At 38.5% G+C, this 23,825-nt stretch overlaps 1 protein-coding gene across 1 annotated transcript in view; it reads right to left on the reverse strand.

Annotated features, from left to right (window-relative positions):
* The window catches only part of ARG1 (arginase 1), a 211,311-nt gene that overhangs the window by 118,167 nt on the left and 69,319 nt on the right, over positions 1–23,825 (reverse strand). The window contains exon 3 of the mRNA XM_044064577.1: positions 2,176–2,350. Coding sequence (XP_043920512.1) covers positions 2,176–2,350 — 175 coding nt within the window. The remainder of the gene's footprint in view (positions 1–2,175; positions 2,351–23,825) is intronic.

Raw genomic sequence — 23,825 nt, forward strand, 5'->3', positions numbered from 1 at the left:
AATGCTGTGCCAGTTTCTAAAACTCACAGAACTTCTACTTTATCTAAACGAGAGGAAAACTCACATGTTTAGGTCATATATGTCATCTGTCCAGATTTATGAAGAATGTCCAGGTTTTTGCCTAATATTTTTGGTCTGTTCCACATAAAATTTGTGTTTTTTTGATAAAGCACTGAGTATTGATGTCTCTAAATAATGAGATACATTTGAGTTTCAGACTTCATATCCTTCACAAAATGCATGCTGATAAAAATCTTGTTATTTGAGCAACTTTCTAAGTTTATAAGAACAGTATTTAAAATGTCTCCATATTTTTGGCCCTTTGTCCCCCATAATTTAGGCTCTGTTCAAATTTCTTGCTCTAAGAGGTTGAGAGGTATGATTTATATCTAGCATGAGTTGTATGTAGGGGACTTCAAATGGATTATGAAAAACAGACAGAAAATATATAAAAAAGATTATATTAAGAAAGAAGGCCACGTAATGCTCATTTTGTGGTAAAACATAAAGAAACACTACGTGTTATCACTGATATTAATATATTTTTAATGTCAAGATTCAATGAAAAACACTCTTTTGTAGTCTTGTAGAGTTTTCCCTTAAAAAAAAAAAAAAAAAAGAATGAATGTAAGATAAAGTTTGTATCAAAACAAGGAGTCAATATGAGAAACAAAGTGAAACTGTATTATAAAAACACATTTATAAAAAAGACAGCCGTGTAAGGTTGCATGGTAGCAGTAATGGAGATGAAAAAAGATTACGCAACTGAACTGTAAGGTACACCACAGTATGTGTGGCTATCATTATTAGAGAAGGAAACTCTCCTGCTTTTAACAAATTCTGTGAAATCGGTGCTAGAAAAGATCCTTTTCTAAGCTGCGTAAACAGAAAGCCAAGTATTTTCAAAATAATTTTCATTTTGCTGAAGAGAAATATGCAAATCATCAGTGCCAGCACACAGTTCTGTTTTGTTGGGAAAACCTCTCTGACCCCACTATTCATGCTGGATTAGGAATAGCCCTCATCCAGCTGACTATATCCTACTGCAAGGCCATGGTACCTAAAATATGGTAATATTTAGTAGGATGGCTGTCTCAGTCATTCAGAAGATTTGGGGAAATGGACTCGGAAAATCCACTTTCAGTAAATCTCACAATAAACAATCATTGTGCTGCCCTTTTATTCTAATGGTACAGCCCTCCTATCTATTTATTTAAATGGAAACATTTAAAGATGAGTAGACTGAATGCAGCACTTTTTCTCCACACTGCAGTTGGCCATCAGCTGCTACCAGCTCCTCTACTCATTCATCAGATCTACTGGATCCACCTGGGTCTCCCTAAGCAAAACCTGACTCATGTCCAACGCCAATAAGGAGATCAGGGGTGCTGGTGGAGTATCATACTGCTGCCAAGGTGCGTACCCTAACCCCACCACCCTCTGGCAGCCTTGCCTTTAGGAGGTGAATGTGTTCTTCTGTGCATGTGCAACCTGTCAGTCAAGTAGTATACTGCTTGTAGCTTGGAGCTCTCCAGGTTCTTAATGCTTCTATTGCAATAAGCCTAGGCTTCCTTCCTTCACCCATGTTGAGCAAGCCAGTGTTCACCACTGACTCCCATCCACCCCGACCGAGTACCTCCAGTGCATGTGCCACTAGTGAAGCACAAGTCAGCTGGGGAACAGTCAAAGCTGTATCCCTTTATACCATAGAGCCAAGTTTAGAATTAATTTGATCTCTGAAGAAAAATGTAGAAGGAAATGGACTGCGAGCCCCTCACTTAAAGGCAACCTTTACTTTATTCACACCTCCACCTAGAAAGGATTCGCTAACTGTAACAGCTACAGGAAGTAGCTGAGTAGTTTGTCTTTCCTTGTTATGCAACCCATATCATCTCAAAGACCATTAAAACAAAACAAGAGGTAATATATATATATATGTATATATATATATAAAATACACACATATATATTTATATATATATATATATATATATATATATATATATATATATATATATATATATATATATATATGTGTGTGTGTGTGTGTGTGTGTGTGTGTGTATAAGAAGAAACCACTGACAGGAACTAAAAAAACACATTCAATGACTGCTTTCACCCAAAACAATATAGACTTGGTCAGATGAAGTCTGTACCAGTTAAACTCTTCCGTACCTGTGATCTCCCCCCATAGTGATGCATAGTCTACCATCCTGCTGCACCTTAGCAACAGTTTTGGCTAGCACTTCATTAGCTTTTCCCACAGTCCGAGGATTCTTCACAATTCCAAAGGCTTCATCATTAGGAACGTCCTCAAATTTAAGATCGCCATAATCTTTCACATCACACCCTGCAACAAATGGAATAACAATTTGTTACTTTTGCTTCCCCAGACTTGTAAATTAATATAGTTATGCAGTATTGTTGTGCCTTAGCTCATATATTTAACAAAGCCCGTGATAATAGCATCATAATAGTACATGGAGTAGTTAGTTGACTGTTGCACTTTGTTTAGTGAAAAACATAACAGTTTTGTTTATATTCTTAAAACTATTTTTACCTTTAAAGCTATGGAATCTCATTCTTTAGTGATCTGGTCTGGTATAAAATGGAATTTAATTTATAAGGGTATGAAATATGCTAGATAAGCAATATAACCTACAATAATGGCCAAGAGGAAATGCAAGTATTTTTGCACAAGCAAGTTACCATAATCTGTAAATAAATCTCTGCTGCTTGAAAGGCGGAAATCTACGGCCAAAACATTACATAAAACCTGGAATTCTTTTAAGTAACCTTCAGTTTAATGATTTGTTGAGATTTGTTATTTAATAAACAAGCAAGCACACTAGCAGACCTTTGATGGTTACCTTTAATGCACATAGATAAGTCCTACAAGCTTATAATTGTTGTTGTATTCACTTTTTCTAATATCCATATGCTATCACTCTGGTAATAGTTTTATCCTGTTATTTATCAATACATTATATGCCATCCCTATCTGTGCCCATACTGTGCCCTGCTCTTATCACACTTTTATAGGTTCATAGGTTCATAGGTGTGTACTAGGCTAATGGCCCTGGAGCCTATATAAGCCTAGCCCAAGAAGATAACCTGGCATCATGCCACCCAAACTTAGTTCCCAGTGCCCCTGTCAAGCAAGGCCACTGAAGTGATCCCCGGGGTGAACTTCCTATTGCCCACCCACTAGTTAAGATTTCTCTTAAAGAGGACCAGTGAAGTGCTCTGCTTGAAGTGAATGGGAAGTTTGTTCCAAAGTATGGGAAGTCTTTGGGATAGGAACCTGTCCCTCCAGCATGTTCTGTTTATTGTGGTAATGAGGTTAAGGTCCCTGGAGCATGTGGCATGGAGGGATTGGGATTTCTTTAGGTGTAGCATATCTAGCAGCTCTGGGTTAGACATGGCTTTGTAGGTCAAGCAGAGATTGCCTCTAAGTAGGCGATAAGAGATAGAGTATAGCTGGAATTTTTTGAGTCTGTCCATATAGGGTATGTGTCTAAGGCCTAAGATCCTCTTAGTGAGGTATTTTTGTTGCCTTAACAGTTGTTGTAGGTGTCTAGTGAGGTACATACCAAATGGGGTGTTGTATTCTATAATAGGTCTAATAAGGGATGAGTAGAGAGGGATTATGACCTCTTTCTTCCTGGATGAGAAACCTTTTTAATGAGATGTGCCACATAGAAGACTTTTGGACTACAGTGGCAATGTGGTTATCAAAGGAGAAGTTGCTGTCAACTTGTGTCCCCAGGTCTCTTATCACACCTTCAGTGTTTAGTGGACTACTGCCTATGTGGTAGTTCATGAACACTGAATTTTTCCCAAAGGGAATGACAATGCACTTTTTGCAATTGAGCTTAAGGCCATGGTTCTGGCACCAGTCACTGGTGTCAGTGAGGCCTTTTTGTAGAATGTCTACATCAGATGGAGAGTCAGCAATGGCTCCCAGTTTGCAATCATCTGCAAAATTGGTCAGCCAGAGTCCCTTCATATTGGCTTGAACTTCAGAGAAGTAGATACCAAACAGGAGAGCACCCAGGACCAATCCTTGTAGGACTCCACTTGTAACTGGTCGGTAGTCATATTTGGAGTCTGCTACTTTCACAGTATGGGTTCTATCAGTGAGCCAGTTGGGAATCCATCTTATTACATAGGTGTTTATACCTAGTTCAGTGAGTCTATCTATGGTTCCTGAGTGAGGGATGGTGTTGAAGGCTTTGGCAAGATCTAGGTAGGCTGTGTGAACTACCTTGCCCTCATCCACAGCTCTGGTGACAGACTCGAAGTAGTCTATCAGGTTGACCAGGCATGATCTACCTTTCACAAACCCATACTGCATGGGGTCCAGAGTTAGGAGATTCCATATGTCCTTATTTATAAGGTCCATGATGATGCGCTCCATAGCCTTACATGTCAGACTTGTCAGGCTAATGGGGCAGTAGTTCCCAGTGTCTGTAGTCGCTCCCCCTTTGTGGAGTGGGATGACCGTAACAGTGCGCCATTCGGTAGGAGCAAAACCTGAAATGAGGCTGTGATTGAACAGGCTACTCAGGGGTGGTGTCAGTTCACTTTGTAATTCATGTAGAACACAGCCAGGGATATTATCAGGTCCCATGGAAGCTGTATTTTTGGCTTTGGACAGTGCGGTTTGTACCTGGGTAGATGTGATAATAAGGACTTGGCATTCCTCAGGTATTGTGATAGGCCCTTTAGGGGGTGAAAAGGGGGTAAAGTTTGCACTGAACCTGTCAGCCAATATGTTGGCAATATCAGTTGGTTCTGTATATGTATTGCCATTGTGCTGTAACTTAGAGCAGATCTGAGTGTTGCCATGTACATTCTTGACATAACTATAGAACGCCTTGTGGTTGTCTTTAGAATCTGTAGCAATTTTGTTTTCATAGCTACCTTTAGAGGATTTGATGAGGGAGCTCAGTTTTTTGCTGAGGCTAACAAAGGAGTTTTTCCAGTCTTGGGACTTCACCCTTTTCTGCAACAATTTTTTCCTTCTGTTGTAGAGTTTTTTATGGTGAGGGACCATGAGATTGGCTTGCTTTTTTTGGAGTAGAGCGTCTTGGTTCTGTTTGGTATAGCCCGTTCCATGCATTTGTGTATGTGCTCATACAGTACATCGGTGTATGATTCAGCAGTCATGCACCTATTTTCTATTTGCATGGGTGTCATGAAGTTAGCCACCTCTGTTTTTAGAAGCCAAAAATTGGCTTTGGAGAAGTTTGTTATGGTGGTTTCCTTTAGGGGACGGTGAGGGTGGGATGTGAATATCCATGGTGATTAGCTTGTGGTCAGATCTGACCAGGGAGGAGTTGATTACTGGTGTAGAGCAACAGTACCCATGTTAGTAATGACCAGGTCAAGGATGTTTCTACCCCTGGTGGGGGTAAGAATGAGTTGGTCCAGGGCATTGGAATTAATGAATTCCAGAAAACATTGAGCAAGTATGGAGGTACATGAGTAATTTACCCAGCTAATGGAGGGGTAGTTAAAGTCTCCCACTATAAGGGTATTGGGTTGTTCCCTAATATTTTCCAGTGTGTTTAGGAATGTGGAGTGGGAGTCTTGGGACATGGTGGGTGATCTATAGCAGACTACAACCTGGATTGTAGTTTTAGTCAATGTTAGTTGTACCTGAAGTATCTCTGATGCATTATTTTGGGCTACTAGTCTAGAGGTGTGCATATCCCTTATGAATATAGAGACATCACTGCCTTTAGTGCTTCAGTCCAGGTTTAGGGGCCGAAAGATGTGGTATGAATTATAGCCTGGTAGTGCTGAGGTGCTCTCCGGAGCCTTGAACAAGGCCTCAGTCAGTACACAGATGTTGATGTTCTCCATTTTAAGGATTGCTTCGAGTGAGTGGATTTTGAGATTTAGACTTCTAGCATTGAGTAGCATAACCTTCAGATTTAATTTGTTTGTAGCTGTTATGGTTGTAATTTTGCCTTTAGGATATTGCCTAAAAAAGGCACTATAGGGGTGGCAAGAGCCTTGACCAGTATCCGGAATCCTTGGGGTGACAGGTGCAGGCCATCTCTGGCAAAGCATCGAGGTCTGTTGATCATGTCATCCCAGGCAGACAGATACTGGATCCCTTTAGAATGACACCAGAAACTTAGCCAATTGTTGAAGTCAATCATTTTCTGCTTGTACTGTGGTATCATTTTGGGTGATGGCAGGATGCTACTCAGAGCTAGGGTCATACCTGCCTGGGCTATAAGATCAGAGAGACTTGCTTCCCACATTCACCTTTATAGACCTAGTCCGAAAAAGAACAAAGATTCCCAGTTGATATCCTGGCAGGTCCTGAACCCCCAGTAATATGTTTCCGCCCACCCACAGTGAGCCTGTGGCCATCTACCTGTGACACAGAGTATACTCTCCTGTTGCTTCACAGCTGTCATCTTCTCAGCTTTTTATTTACACCTACATTAGTTGCCTCCTTCCTTTCAAACAATTTCAAATACAAGTATTCATCCTCAGTCTTTCTTATGCACCAGGCTTTTAAGAGGTCAGATTATCTAAATGTGGTAAGTATGGCATACTTAGTTCTTAAGAAAGTCAGCTTGGTAACTGTACAAAAAAACAAAAACAAGAACAGGACTTTAAGTTTGAAGCTAAAAGAAAGTATGAGCTAGCAAATTTATATATGTTTTGTAGTTGTAAAAGGACTGAAATCATGGTGGAATGCACCTGCTGTCATAATAGAGTGCATTATGAATAAGGATGTCAGAATGTCAGATCCTGTCCACGGCAGTTAATTTAGCAAAACTTACCAACAATAAATGAAGTGCTTTTCCAGAAGATAAAACAATCCAGTGTGGGGTTTAAGCAGACCTTTATTCAACAATGGATAAGCTTTCTTGTCTGATTCCAAGCTGACATTTAAGCAGGTTCCGTAGTATCATTCCAGGGAGAGGTACCAGGTCTGCCTATGTAGAAATGGTTTGTTTGGTTTTGGTAAAATTAAGCCACCATTTGTATAGCTAATGGAATAGGGGCTGTATCTGGGGTCTCTATGTTACCCAAAAATTACAAAGTATTGTATAATTTTACATTTTAGCAGTGTTAGGTATGTGTCATAAACAGTTCATGACAGAAGTGATAAACCACTACCTCACCACAACTTAACAGAAAGTGAAACAAAAAAATCCTATGTTGTTGAAAGTATGCAGTGATGCAGAGAATCGTAATCCAGAGATAACCCCACTACAGCAGGCAAGACCCATAAATGCAAACAGATCTTGATGGCGTATTGAGGTACCAGATCAGTGCTTCACATATTACATTGTCTTTTTTAACAGAGTGCATTATGAAACCACAAGTGTTTGTAAAAAGAAATTAGCTTCGCATAGTCAGGACCATCACCATGCACATGTAGATTCAGTTATAGACTAAATGGTTCATTTTATAATGTTGCCGGAAATTTGCATTTATGCTTTTCAGAAGATATGGACATGATGCAAAATGTTTTTCAGATTGTGACCATAATTCTGATTATCTAAGAAAACAAAAAAGCTCTGTTTTGAATGTAAAAGACTGTAACAAGCATGCATTCATTGAATTTATGCTGTGTCACTTTGACATTAATAGGCTTCTGTTTGTATTTGAAGAAAGTGCGCTTTGTTTCTGACCTAACTCTAAGAATTTGATTTTACTGCCTAACAGCAAATGTGTTCTACGTTGAAGCTTTATAGATTTAACACTCACTCCATTAAAGCACTGAATCTATAATGCTGCCGGAATCCAAATTCACCTGTAACCGTTTATTTCCTAATACCTCGTTAAATTACTTTTAGAGTATTTTTTCTGTTGCATTTGTTCATCTAATGGCAACAGATTGCATCAGTGTATCCCAAAGACACTTGTATCTTATGTATTTACTAGAATTTTTCATGGAATAAATATCTGAGACTTGTATTATGGTTTATTTACTCTGATCGGGGTATATTACACAGCACCATATTTACTTATAGCATACTACTTGTGATATTTCCTCTTGACTTTCATTGTAAGGTAAAAATCACATTCCAGTTTCAGACAAAAACATTTTTTATTTATTTATGTTAGTCACATTGGTTAAGTGGCTCTTCACTGACCATTTTCAGCCATGGCCAACGGATAATAAGCAAGGATTTACAATAGCCATCAGCCAGCACATTTTTAAAGGTGACAGAAAATGGCAGGAAACTAGAGGGCGCAAAGAAATTACAGTCAGAGGTTGAGATTCCACTATAGACCCTGGAGCTGTAATGCAGATATCTTATTCAGGCAGTTGACATATTTAACTATGTATCTTGTAAGTAAGCACCAAGGGATGAGTGTATTTGGCAAGACCAGTGTGACAAAGAAAATACTCCATTCCCAGCTGCCACAGTTTTCTTTCTGCTCTCCTAGCAAAGTTTTTTTCAATATTCTTGAGGAAATCTTGTCATAACGATTTGTAAATATTCTGAAAGCAGGTAAATACAGGAAATTAGTCTCCTGCAGAAAATGCATAGCTGATTATGTTAGAATGTGCAACTGACTGCTAGGCATTTTCCTTCACCGTGTATTGACAGTAAAACAATAAATACAGATATCATAATGACTATTTGTTCCATCATTACTCATTGCCCCTAATGTTCAAATGCTGTGCACATGTTATGTATGTATGTAGGCATGCATGCCATTCACCTGCTTTAGCATGATTACCACAGGTAACAGTGCAGTGTACATATGAACATAAGCAATGACCTGATGTACATTTCAGTGCTTTTCAAACTCTGAAGTCAGCTGTAGTTTGCATTACTGTCTCTTACTGTCTCTGGGCTGATGTGCTTGGGTGCTCAAATTAATTACCTCCTTGATATAGTGTTGCCTTTTTCCATTTCTTAAGAGTATTTTCTGGCAGAAATATTTTTTTCATATTCATTTTACTAACATGTTTGGATTTTATCAAAAACACAACCTCCTTAATTCTGGATTCAGCCTCTTAGAGAAACATCTTAGCCACTCAGGATAGCAACTCTATGGCCCCACTGGACTTCAAACAGTGCCCTGACTAGGTCCCTTTGGGGTGTCCTACACTGCACATGGTATGACATCAACGTCTCTGTCATTCAGTGACTTTTCTCTTTTATCTGTTTTTAGTCAAAGACTGACATCCTTCTTGGAATGTAAAGCTGTTCAGTCATTATGTTGTAGGCATGGCCATATGGCTGTATGTGTCTGTCATGTGACATTGGTTAGGAAAATGGTAGATTATCTTCCTCATATAGAAATGCTTATGTTTTTTCGTTCTTCCTCCATTGTTAGTCTGGTCATACATAGGCCTTGGGGGTACATTTTTGATAACTGGCATCACTGAACAAGTGGTCATGGCAGCCATCACTTCTGTGATATCTCTGCACACATCAAGTAGCTGTTTCATCTTCAGCTGCTGTACAACTGATTATAGACCATTCACTTGTTTCTAACTTGATCTATGTGTCTGCTACAGGTACCCTGTCATGCAGTAACAGAATAAAAAAGCAATTTAGCTGCTTTAAACTTCACAAAAACCAATTTATTGTAAGCGCTTTCAATCTAAAAATGTATGTAATAAATGTAAGTTAGATACAATAAACATCAATTAAATACGATAAACATCAATTTGTGTATAAATATAACCTATACTAATCTAATAAACTTAAAGTATTTAATTATTTATACACAAATTGATGTTTATCGTATCTAACTTACATTTTTTACATACATTTTTAGATATTTAATTATTTATGCAAGTCATGGATTTATATGGTATTTATATAATGAAAGTTCGGGTCCTTTAGAGGTGCCTATCATTCTGTCTCACTTTTCTGAATATTCGATATTTAGATTAAATATAAATACAAACAAAAAGTTTTTGTAATAGTAAGTATTTTATGATTTTATAATATTTATTAGGGGGTTTTAATAACATGTAAAAACAAGTTTTTTATACTGTTGCCATAGCTTCTAAGATATTGCAATAAACTGTAAGTCAGGAAGCAAGGGCACTTTAAATATGAAGTAGTTTTAACTAATGGTTCAATCAAGGATTTAACTGTTTAATTGTTTAATTATGTTGAATGTGAGTATAAAATGGAGGTTTTTATGGCTGTTGAGTTGTCTGATGAAGTTGGGCCATTGGCCTTGATGAAAGCGCTTGCAATAAATTGTTTTTTGTGAAGTTTAAAGCAGCTAACTTGTTTTTTTGTTTTTTACCAAGTTAGTAAAGTGAACAGTTTGTATGCAGTAACACAATACTTTAGGGGTCAGCTTGACAAGACAGTAATATAGTCTCTGGTTATCACTTTTTGCTGTATGGTGACATTCTTTGATTACATCTCATGTGTATGTATGCACTTTATTTATTTATTTAATTATTTAATTTGTTAACTGCATAGGTGGACTGATGCCTATACTCTTTTTAGCTATGACCTAGGCCACAAGGCAAACATGTACAATACAAAAACAATATGCATATGACTAATATTTTCCTTTGGGGGGGGGGCCTTTCTCTAAACTGCATCCCACAACCTGCATCTCCCTTCCTCAGAAAGTAGGAAAGCTGCATAGCTTCTCACAATTTCAGAAGCAAGTAAAGTCCTTCAAAAACAATTAGAATGCACGTACTTTTTAGACAAAGGTTGACCATTCATACCCGAAGTCTAAATCCAGTGAATATATACCTTTTCAATAAATCTTTCTCTGTTACTCTAACACGGAAGATAACACTCTAGCTTGTATAACACTGTCCATTTAGGCAATTTGCATGTTTACTACCATTGTATTGCTTTGTTTTCTAAGTGCTCTGGAGTTGTATGCATTTTCTTTGCTGTAACGCTAACTCATTATTTTACTTCTTCTGCAAAATCCTATTGTATTATTATAATTTAATGTTTATGTAATTATGTCTCAACTGTGCGTGCAATTGGCAATGGCCCAGGATGCGATTGAAAAAAGTCCTTGGACAAGCTCATTCAACCATTTAACAAATTTGAATAAATAAATAAATAAATATATACATAAATAAATAAAGTAATAGATTAGATAAACTTCAAACATAAGTTGTGTTTTGTGCTTTTGACTTCATGTATTTGATTTCATCAGTCCCGTATGGAATGAATTCTTTTATTCAATACAACATTGCTGGTGTAGCACTCTTGGGGATGTGTGCAGTAACGTGAGAACTAAACTGAAAGCTGTCTCTGTTGAATTGCAAAGACTCCCATATGGAATGGTTATTTATTATTATTGTCAGATGTTTTCACAAATTGCCCATCTAACTCCTCAATGGTTAGGTGACTAAAGCTTATTAAACTATTTTAATTTAAACTGTTGGCAGTTATCACATACCATCTGCTCAGGTAAACCATTTCTTACAGACCATGCCCTTAGCATGTCTGTTACCTTTCTTATCATTACAAATGATTGCCAGATCATTTATGGTCATTTTTAAATGGGCACTCACTCTGCTTAGAAAACGCTTTGTCTCAGAAGGATGACCAATATCTATACAAATATATTACCATGATGCAGATGGCAATTAACAAGCACAGAAGTGTAGTAGGAATGGTACATTGTGGACCATTTGATAGCCACCACATACTTTGAGGCTAGGATTTCCAAATTTTTTTTGTTCATGCCAGCCCTTACATGTAGGTCTAAGTAAGGAATTTCATTTCTGCTGTTCTGAGGTGACCTTTCTATACAATCTTCAGGACCATGGAACAAATCTTGGTTAAGAGTACTATGCTATACTCACATAATAGGATTCCTTGACACATAGGTAGGTGCCTTCTCTATCATCCAAGTTAAAGAACAATAGATTACTGCCAGAGATTATCCCTTTGCAGCTATTTCAAGCACATCTATTAATTTGGGTTATTTATAGTTTCATAGGTTCATAGTCAATGATAACTGCAGCAGATGCTATGTGGTGCACCGGGTCCTTACCCGTAATTTCATCTGGCTGTTCCTATCAGCACTTGCTAAAAATACTGAGTTAAAAAACTTAGTTATGATTTGTAGCTTATTATTATTGTAAACCATCTTCTGCAGAAGCACTAGTTAAAACTTTTTGCATTTCTCATGCCAAGCTAGGAGCATTTCTCTCTCACTCTCACTAGACAGAGTCACATGAAGATTTAGTCAGTAGCCTTACTATAAACCCTTTGGGCCTCTGCACAGATCTAGAGTTTGTGTGATGGAAGAATGCCAGTTCCATAACAACATATGTCACATGCTGGAATAATGCCAGTTTCATAACAACATACATCACAGGCTGGAATAATGCCAGTTCCATAACAACACACATCGCAGGCTGGAATAATGCCAGTTTCATAACAACATACATCGCAGGCTGGAATAATGTCAGTTCCATAACAACACACATCGCAGGCTGGAATAATGCCAGTTACATAACAACATACATTACATGCCAACCTAACAGGCATCAAAAAAGGTAAGCACTTTGTGTAATGCTAGCAATTCTTTTTTAACTCCTTAAAGCTTTATGCAAAGTCCTTCATTCATTTCCAACCATATGTTTGACGGTAGTTACAATGTAGAAAGGTTCTAAAGAATAGTATGGTAGTAATTCATCTGACTAAGCCACATTCTCAGTTTGTGGCACTTTCTGAGACTTATATGCCTACACACTATCTTGTGACTTGCATTGTCTATTTATGTTAACGTACTCTATTTTTTCCTGTTTGCTCTAAGTTCATATTCCCCTTTCCTGTCTAGGACTTTCTGTAAGTTTTATAGTTTCCTAGTTTATATTATCGTGTCTGGACCCAAGGGTCATTAGAACAATGGACTTCAAATTGTTAGATAATAAATCAAACTCACCCAACAAGTTCTCTAGCTACTCTTTATCACTCACTCATATCATCAGTGTGACAGCCTAATAGTAATGGACATTATACATTATTAATGATACTGGGCTATTACCTGCTACCAATTAACAGACACAGATCACTTTGAAGGTTGGTCATGTTATATTTGAACTTTAGTGTTCCTGTTTTTAAGGACTTCTTAGAAATCCATTTTGTTTACATTTATACATTTATCTGCAAAAGTGTAATGTTTGATAACTGCACTTCTACCTATCAGCAATGTAAAACTCTTTATTGACAGAAGATACTGTACCACTGTCGTTATTAAATTAGTAGTAACTTTGAAAGCTAGACTAATCTCAAGGCAGATTGATTTGCCTTTCTGGAGTAATGAAGTTCTAAGAGAAGATCACTGACTTCTCTTTACTTTAAATTATATGCTGGAATTTTTTAGTTTGTTTACTCTGTCTTCTGTTTTGGTATTAAGCTGCATGATACTCACCTTATCCTCAATGAGTTTTGGCTTTGCATTTGGTTTTATTTCAAATCACACCTTTATGTCTTCTGATTTGTTTACGCTTTTAGTAACTGCTTGCTTATTACCTTCCAATTTTATGGCATATTTTTATCTGTAGTCTTAATTCTCACAATGTTCTGAAGACATTTCATATCATCACAGATATTTTTTTGGTGAGGGAAGGTCATCTGCAGTGGCACTGAAGCTGAAAGTTTTGAAATGTTTAAAACACTCTCTGGAAGAGAACTGATAGTTGCACCTAGTAGGATGTGTGCGACCTGACAGCATATTATGATATCTAATATGAAGGACTCAGCTTGGGAGATTACTGCTAACAACCATATAGTACTATCATACAGCTGTCATGTGATGGCCTTGTGTCATCCCGTGCAAAATGCTTGAAACAGCCCATTCCCTTTGCATATTCAGAGAATATCCATGAGAGATGGCTGGTGCAACATGTTAGTGCTAGCAATGTCACCTTAATAAAAAAAGTGCACTTTTATTACAGTGCAGCAAACACTTCATGTTGCTACATTGTGCGTATGCTTCTTCATTTTAAACAAATCAATTTGCTGGCAAGAGGTGTACTTAAGTGCAGGTACAAGACCAAATGTCCATTCTGTGGTTATGTACTCATACCTCAGCCTACCGTAGTCAGCGGCAAAGGGCTGAAGACCACATCCCAAAAATACAAAGTTCATGTAAACGATAAGTATGAGAAAACTCATTGCGGAACATGCAGATAATGAAACACTTGGGATTTGTTTTCCAGAAACAAAAGAATGAAAATCAGACGTCAGACTATTGGGTCCTAACTCTGATTCCACCATCAGCACCATTACCTAAAGTACTATATTTTGCACATTATATTTCCATGCCTTACTTTGTCACAAAATTGTAGTTATCTTGTAAAGTATGTAAAACAACAAACTATGATAAATATCACGTGACTTTCATGACGATTCCCAAAGGTGTTTCCATCTACCTTTGTCTTCATGATGGGCAGGGTTAATCTGCTGCTATAAAACCTTTGTGTTGTGCTGTAGGTTAGCTGCGTATCTATGGAAACTGATTGTTTTAGGATGCGTAGTGGATAAGAAGAGTATTAGTGAAATGAACCTTAATCTCTGGATCAATTCACTTTTTGTAATGTAAAACTGCATAAAGCTGTGATTCCATGTTTACTTCTGAATTACTTTCTTACAGTATTTATAGGTATCATGTAAACCTTTATTTTAGTAATCTGCATTACAATTTATATACAAATCTATGACCTGGTGCAGCAGTTTTGTCCTGTTTTGATGTTTTGGTAGTGAGATTAGAAACCTCAGAAACATAAAGAGATAACCACATTCGAAAATGTTTTGTTATTATTTTACTTAGAACTGGCTGTTTGCTTAGAATAGAAATTTTGAAAACTGTTTGACTTTCAGAGACTGGCTCCTGAAGAAATATTAAATGCATTCAAAGATTAGGACTTCTCAAAATCACATATTTTGTTCTGCTGTATCAAACAACAGAAACATGTGTGCCTGTTTTTTGTCACAAAATCGATTTTTGCAATGGAAATGTTTTAAAAAACAAATTTTATCTATCTGTAGGTTAACAATGATAAATTTATTTTTAATTTTTTAGAGAATGAATTTTGATTTTTCCGGTATCAGAATGCACTTAAGATTCCCCTCAGGAATCTTTGACAGAAGACACTGATTTTGATAAAGGGGAAGGATCCCCCAGAGCTCCACTGGATCCTTTGGCAACATTTTAGAAATCCTATGCCGAAAAGGTGGTTGGTCTTCCCAAACCCTTTCCCAAGAGGAGTCAGTGTTCCTAGAAGCCTTTGGGTCTGGCCCATCTACATCTTGGGTTACCACCCCCAGTGGATGAGCTTATAGATCTTGTCTCACGCCAGGCATGGAAGGAATTAGACACAGTAGAACCAATCACCAGACATCCAGACAAGATACATGGAGCACCCACAGAATGGCAGTTTTGGAGTAAGGGAATTCCTGTGGATGCCATGGTTGTTGCAGCAACCACGAAAAAGGAGCTGGCCTAGCAGAGCTCCTCTGTCCATCTCCCTAATAGAGAATCTAGGGCATTGGTCAGATATGGAAAGCAAGTTTATGCCTCAGTGACCTTTGCCTTACAGTTGCAAAACTACCTGTCATATTTCATTAGGTTACAGAGGGACTTGATTAAGGAACACTCTAACTCTACCCCCTGGGTCGATGTCAGTGGAGGAAGAGAAAACATATTCTTCATGACTGGCCGCCCTACAACCTATGTCGAATGTGTCCATGAGGTCAATCTCTTATGCAGCTGAAGGTTCCTCATGGGCTGTGGGTTCAGGCATAGCCATTAAGAGACATGCCTGGATGCAATTGTGTGACATTGCAGAGTCCTGTAAAGTGTCATTCATCAATACTCCCTTTGATGGATCTTCTCTGTTAAACAGACACATTCCTGCAGTGAGCAAGATGGAAAGACCTTATATGCCATGGGAATCTGTTTTTCTACCCCACTGAGACCTTTTTCTAAAAGTCAACACAGAGGGAAGAAAATGCCATTCTGGTAATCCTAAGGGCCTTTTCAAGAATCATGTGGAGGTTTTCCCCAGAGGCACAGGGGGAAATAATAACAATGGTAGATGCCACCCACACAGCACAGAGAGTCCACAAAACCAAGGTTTCCAAGATTTCTTCTCAGACAAACCTTTTCAGCACTCCTGAAGGATTGCCTGACTCTTCTTATCTGGAGGCAGTTGGGGGGCACTTGCTTTGCACCCAAAAGTCTGAGCAGCCATTGCAAAAGATATGTGGGTGCAAAGAATCATATGCAGAAGATATTTCATTTTCTTTTTTGCAAGTTCCCTCAATGAAAAGAAAATATCTCCCCAGTGTTCCACCCAATCAGTGGGAGTCAGCAGCTCAGGAAATTCAAAAGCTGCTAGTAAAAAGAGTCATCCAAGAAGTTCAATCAGACCAGACAGGATATGGATTTTACTCAAGGTTCTTTTTAGTGCCAAAGAAAATGAGGGACCTGAGACCTATCCTAGATCTCAGTTATCTGAACCAGTTTGTAAAAAAAGTCCAAATTCTGGATTGCCACAGTTCAGTCAATTCTGCTTGTGTTACAGAAGGACAACTGGATGTGCTCTGTAGCTCTTCAGGATGCATACTATCACATAAAATTGAACGGACACTTTTGAAGATATCTGTGCTTCTAGTTGGGAGCCTGCCATTATCAGTTCAGAGCCCTGCCCTTTAGTCTTACCACAGCCCCCAGGGTGTTTACCAAATGTATGGAAGTGATAGCAGCTCATCTAAGACTACATGGATTCAGAGTGTTTCCTTATTTAGATAACTGGCTCCTCGCCACATCAACCAGGTATCTTTTAGAAAAAGCCAGGGATTACTTACTTCATTTACCTCTGTCTCTAGGAATCACCACTGACCTCTCAAATTCCCATCTTCAACAAGTTCAAGTCTTGGAGTTTATAGGCCTTTCCTAGGTACAGTCAATCTTTTCATTCTCTTACCACAAAACAGAATTCTCACTTTGAGATTACATGTCAGACAGGCTCTTTCTCACCCCTCTTCCCCAATAAAACTGATTCTCAAAGCCCTAGGGTGGACAGCTGCTGCAATTACCTTGATACCTACTGCTTGTCGTCACATGTACATTCTCCAGTGGACTCTGGCAGTACAGTGGTCCATTCTTCGACAGCCCTTGAAACACCCTATAAAACTATCTCAGGTTTACAGGGACTCCCATCTGTGGCAGGTTCAGTTCAACAAGATTTGTCATGGACATCCCTTGGTCCTTCCTTTCCCAAACCCCGTGTTCACCACGTATGCCTCCCAATTGGGGTGGGGGCATTTCATGGGATGGACTGTTCAAGGCACATGTCATATAAATGTCTTAGAGATGAGAGTAGTTGGTCCTTTTAGCATTGCAGGCCTTTCAGAACTCTTTCTCTTGGGTCAGTTGCTATCCAAATTAGACAATATGTTAGTAGTTTGGTACATCAGTGGACAAGGGGGAACCAGATCTTACTCCCTTTGCTGAGAAGCAATGAGAGTTTGGCAGAGGGTGGTCTCCTCCAGCTGCTTTCTTATAGTGATGAACATGCAGGGAAATGCATCATTTTAGAAGACAAGCTCAGCAGAGCTATCCTAATGCCTCACAAGTTGCCTCTCACTCAATCAGTGGCAAACATGATCTTCCACAAATGGAGTCAAGCTTGTAATTTATTTGCCTCTCCCCTCAAAAACAAATGCAACAGATTTTCTGCTCTAATTCCTCCCTCAGGGACAGTCTGCAAGAGATGCGCTAGTCTATCTTTGGCCCTCTGGTCTTCTGTATCCTTATCCTCCCCTATCTGTAATCAAATTTCTTCAGAAATCACTCCAGTTGAAGTGCAAAGTAATCTTCATCGCCCCCTGCTGGCCTCGACAGGTATATTTCCCCTTTCTATGGTCTCACCTATTATGGACACTGGACCCCAGTCCAGACCTCCTTTCACATCCATCATGGATGACTCATCCAAACATTGCACAACTTAAATTGACTGCATGATTTCTCCAATTCCATTGATGGCTAGGCATGGCAGGCTTTTTTCTCCTGTTCACCAAATTTTATTTTCATCTCAGAAGCACACTACAAGGAAGATTTACAAGAGTAAACTGAAAAGGTTATATTTTTGGATCAGCAGAGAGAAATGGTTACTTTCACCACTCCAGTTTCTGCTGGTTTAGAATTTCTCCCTTCAGTTTTTCATAATGGTGCTAGATTTTCCACTATCAAAGTTCAGCTGGTAGCCACCTCTAACTTCCACATCAGGGATCATGCTTTCTCTTTGGCTTCATCCAAGTTATACAAGGCAATTCTTAAAGGCACCATTTTATTAGACCTCTGATTCAGGATCCTACTCCACCTTGGGATCTTACTGTTGTTTATCAAAGCTCAATACATTCACCCTTTGAGCCACAGCTAAAGCAGATCTTACATTTCTTTCTTGGAAAACAGTCTTTCTTGTGGCTATAACTTCTGCAAGGTCAGTCTCTGAACTCAAAGCACTCTCCTCAAAACTGCCTTATTTTCCATAAATGCAGGGTTACCTTACACAGTATTCCTTCCTTTTCACTCAAAGTTGCCTCATAAACAAACATCAAGCAAGTCATCGACTTGCCAGTTTTCTTTCCTAAATTTGACAATAAAGGCGAATACATGATCTACCTTTTAAGTGTACATAGTCAGTTTCATTTATATCTTCATAAGATGAAAGATTTTAGAAAAGTTAATCAATTGTTAGCTTCATTGGCAAACAACATGTCAAATTTAGGAAAGAAAAAGGAAGGCATACTGTGTAAGGTAACCCTGTATTTATGGATAACAGATTGTAGTTCCCATGTTTACTGTTCAAGGGGTTTAACTGTGCCAAGACAACCAAAAGCACATTCAGCTAGGTCAATAGCTAAGTCAGTTGCTTTTTGGGCCAGAGCTTCATTGATGATATTTGCGCAGCTGCCACTTGGTCCAATGCTCATACATGTATTGCTCATTACAAGTTGGATATCATCTCCAGAAACAGGGCTGCTTTTGATTCTGCAGTTCTCCAGATGATCCTTCCATGAGGGCCAGCCAAAGTTACTGTAGCTGGGGAGTCTGTCCCATTCATTGAGAAATTAATGAAAATGACAACATCAGATATGAAACTTATGTACTCAGCATAACTATGCATCTGTGTTGCCCAGTTTCTTTCTTCCTCAACCCCCCCACCTTCTCCCTATCCATGACTTTGAGAGTGACCTGATGAAAATTTTTGTTAGTAACCACAGTTCCTGTTTCAGCACCTGTTCTGTTACTATTCCTCTTTTTCTGCAGTATTATTATAATGTTTTATATTTCAAAGATAATACAGTAGCAGCAAACATGATCTGAGGTAATGCAGTGGTCATGGGCATTATGGGTAAAGGGAGGAGCTCAAGAGTCAGACCCTAGAGAATCTAGAGAATCTAGAGGAAAGCAGCCAAGTGAGCTATGAGGGCCAGATCTGAGACCCATTTGTTGAGGAAGAATGAAAATGCACAACACAGATGTATCGTTATGGTGAGTACATAACTTTTATTTTTCTTTGTATCTTTTTACTGTCAGTATGCAGCTACATGGTATAAATCATTGAAAGAAAAGCTTTCTCATTTTGTGACATGGTGCACCCAATCTGGACTTGTAGTCTCGTGGTCCAACTCAGGTACACCATGCTGTGATGTAAAAAAAATGTCAGTACTTTCAGCACTGATTCCTGCAATATTGTTCCATAGCAGGACAAAAGATTTTAAAAATCTACAAAAAATCAACAGAGAAAAATAAATTGATTGTTTTTATCTGTTCCTGTTTCACCCTGTGGACCACTGCAACAAAGCAATACTTGCACAGACAATAGTACAGGTATTCATTTTTTTTATTTTTGCTGTTACTATTCAACTATTGTTTCAAATGCTTTTTTCAAATATTATTAGAGTTAGGGGTAAAAAGTAACAATCTGGAGTGGGTCTCAGGGATTGATGCATTTGATGCAAAAATGTTATGCAGGATGAATGCCATTGCTTCATTGCTTGAATAAAACAGGACTGGGTGGTTGACTGACAGATTGATTGATTGATTGATTGATTGATTGATTGGCTGGAAAAAATGCTTCAGATCAAGCAATGAGCATACACCACTGGATGAGTTAGGTAGTAAGATGCTGGGCTGAGCATGACTTACTGTATCAGCAAGCTGCTGAATCTTATTTGTAGTACATGGAGCACTGTAATTGCACACCAATGTCAGGAAAAAGTTAAACTTGTTAAGCACTTCCCCAGCTCAAGATCCACTCCAATAAATAATGACAAAAACCTAGCCATGGTAATAATTTATATCCCGCCTGGCAACAACATGTCTACCCTCAAACACTTTCTCTCCTGGGCATCTAAAAACATCTCTTATAAGACTATCATCCTAGGTGAAGCCAATATTGACTGGAACTCCCTTAATTCCTACTCTCATAATACTAGCATCAATCTCTTTGGATTCTTTCAACTCATCACCTCTCCCACTGGTATCAATAAGCATACACATAACAGCACTACCCTTGATTGGATCCTCACCTCTAACCCAGATCTCTATCACAATGCCAACACCCTACCTGACTCCCTCAGTAACCGTTTCCTTAACCACGTGTTACGACACTCACCTCATCTGTTGAAACAAACCAATATAAAGACAGCCATAATCTCTCTAATTTTTGCCCAGTTACCTTCAATAATCTTTTCTCCTCTATTAACTGGTCCTTTCTCTATGACCTCCCTCTCAATGATGTTGTCTCCAAATTTAACAACACCTTCCCTAATATCCTAAACTCTTTAGCCCCCACTAGAAAAATAAGAACAAAAACAAACTTTGCTCCATGGTTAACCCAATCCACATGTAAACTAATGCTAAAATATGACAGGGTCTGGAAAACCTGGAAAAAAAACAAATTCCCATCACCGACTCCAAACCTATAGAGAACTTGGGAACCTAACCAAGAAACAATTCAATCTGGACAAAAAACAATAGTATCAAAAAACACTATATAACCCCAACTCCAACACAAAAATGTTTTGGAATAGTATAATAAACTCTTACATCCAGGCAACCCTTATACCCCCAGCCCTTGTCCTAACAGCTCACCAATAAACACAACTTCCTTTCTTAAATTCTTCTTCATCAACTTTATAAAAGAGTTAACTAAACCTGACAATACCTCCCTCTCCCCTTCTGATCCCCTTCCCTCTACCAATTCCATTCAGCTTTGTTTTAAACCTGTCCCTACTGCATACATCAAATCTCTTCTTCCCAAACTGAAAACCTGCTCCCCCTTTGCTGACAACTTACATCCTCTGTTCCTTAAGCTTGCAGCTAACTCTGTTGCACATCCAGTCTCCATATTAGTAAACAGGTAAACTCAAGAGACACAGTCCCTGACATCTGGAAAAAGTCCTATGCCATACACCATGCAAAGGTGGCAATTCAGCTCAACCAACCAACTACAGACCTCTCGCCATGCTACCACCCTTATCCAAAATTCTAGAAAAATCTATTCATAACCACCTTCTCAAACACATCATACAAGACAACCTGTTAACTCCCATCCAGCATAGTTGCTGGTCTCACCACAGCACCTCTACAGCTCTCATTTCATTTACACAGAATATCATCAAAGCACAGGACAATAACAAACTAGTCTCATGACTCTTCCTTGACCTATCTAAAGCCTTTGACACCGTTTCCCATATCCTACTGTTCTCAAAACTGTCTTCCCTTAACCTCTCCTCTTCTACTATACTATGCTTCTCCAGTTACCTCTCCAACAGATTCCAGTCTTTCAAATGGCTTTCCACCTCTTCCTTCCTCCCAATCCAAACAGTGCCCCCCAAGGCTCAATTCTTGGACCTCTCCTTTTTAATATCTTTACAAATAACCTATACACTTCCTGTCCAAACTCCTCAGTAATACAATACACAGATGACTCCCCTGTTATCTCGTGCTCTGATAACTTTCCATGCTTCCTTGCTTTTACTCAAGATTCCCTCCTTTCAGTCAAAAAATGGCTGACCAATAATCAACTACTTCTCAATCCTAAAAAACAAAACATCTATTTTTCCTTCCCAAATCTCTACAGCAGCACAAAAATACCTTCATAGTATCTTCTCTTAATAATACACTTATCTCTGTTGAACCACATACTATTTGACATACATATTTAGCAGGCCATCAAAAAGACTCACCAAAAACTTGGTCTCTTACACAGACATAAAAAATACCTCACTAATAATGCCAAACGTTCTGTAGCACAGACTTTCCTTCTCCCAACCTTACTTTATGCAGCCCCTGTTCTCACCAATATTCAATCCAATCTATTAGCTAAACTTGAAACCACCTAAAACAAAATAGCCAGATTCACTGCCAACCTTCCCTACCTCTCTCATCACTGCATAGCTTTAAAAAACCTACAATGGCCTGAGCTCCATAACCAACTCGTTCTTCCCCAACTCCACCTCACACACACTATCTTAAATCAGCCCTCCCGCTGTCCTGCTGTCACGGACCTCATCACTTCCTACTCTCCTTAGCGTAACCTACGCAGCACAGACCTACAGATCTTAGATGTCTACAAACCCAATAAAAATATCGACAAACATTTATACAGCCACTCCATCACCAATGCCTGGAACAGACTTTCCCTTTCTCTAAGAAAAAACGGCAACTTCCTTAACTTCAAAAAACTTCTAAAGGACTTATTTACTAATTCCTGGACCTGTCCTTGTCCACTCCCACCTAAACTACTCCCTGTCTTCTTCCCCCCTCACCTCTCAGCTCTCGTACTTTACCACAACTACTCATTTAAGGGCTTTGTGATATTCTACCAACCTTGAATTTCTGTCTGATGGTAATTGTTAGATAGAATCTAACTTGTTATATCATATTTATATACTTAATATGTACCATGGCTGTTTAAACCCTCAGTATTACTCTTGTATTCTAGCATGTTCACTTATAAGTTGTATTCTGTTTCTCCTGTGTATCTACACTTCTATGTTAATATTGTATGGTGTTTTGTTTTTGTATTTGTTTATCTGGAGAGCTTTTCTCCTTGTGTATCCAATTGAAAAGGGCTCAGCAGTCCGGTTGGACTAACACGGTTAACGAATGTCAAATATAAACAAATAAATAATTGCAACAGCAATGAGGGGGTATGTAACAAATGTTAGTCACACTCCCAAGTGCTGGTGCGATCGGGTCTCGCACTAGAGACTAACAGACAATAGTTGGTTGACAAAGAACTGTAGGAGAAATAAAATAGTTTAGTTTCTGCCTTCTGTCCTTACCTCTCAACTATCCCTAAGTTTGTCTTATATTTTCCTCTGTCACTTATACTTTTTTTTTATTTGATTGCAAATCACTGAAAATTAGAGTCAGTCAAAACTGCCAAAATTAGAAATCCATACATTTAATTTTTCAGAAATTTTCCATTTTGATACAAAACTTCTATTAACATTTTATGTGAATCAGAGGAATATTTAAAACTGTATCTAATTTTTATCCTCTGTCCCCTCCAAAATTCTGAAGCAGATAAGGTGAGAGGAGTGCTGCTGTCTGACAGCACTCATTAAGTGCTTTAGTGGTTTTCAAAGCCAGTAAAACACTTTGCAGTTTTTTTCCTCTAATCAGTAGTACATGGAGCAGATAATGCTCCATAAACTATAAATATTTATGGTCGGGTCTTTGATCATATCCCTTTATTATGTGGATACCAAGACTCACTGCTTGAGCTTGACTCTCAAGGTGAATTTCTTAGCATCCATGTCTCAAACACATAATAATCTAGTTATGCTTGG

This window comes from Protopterus annectens, chromosome 1.part0, assembly GCF_019279795.1.
Source record: "Protopterus annectens isolate FY-2018-M chromosome 1.part0, PAN1.0, whole genome shotgun sequence".
NCBI lineage: Eukaryota > Metazoa > Chordata > Ceratodontiformes > Protopteridae > Protopterus > Protopterus annectens.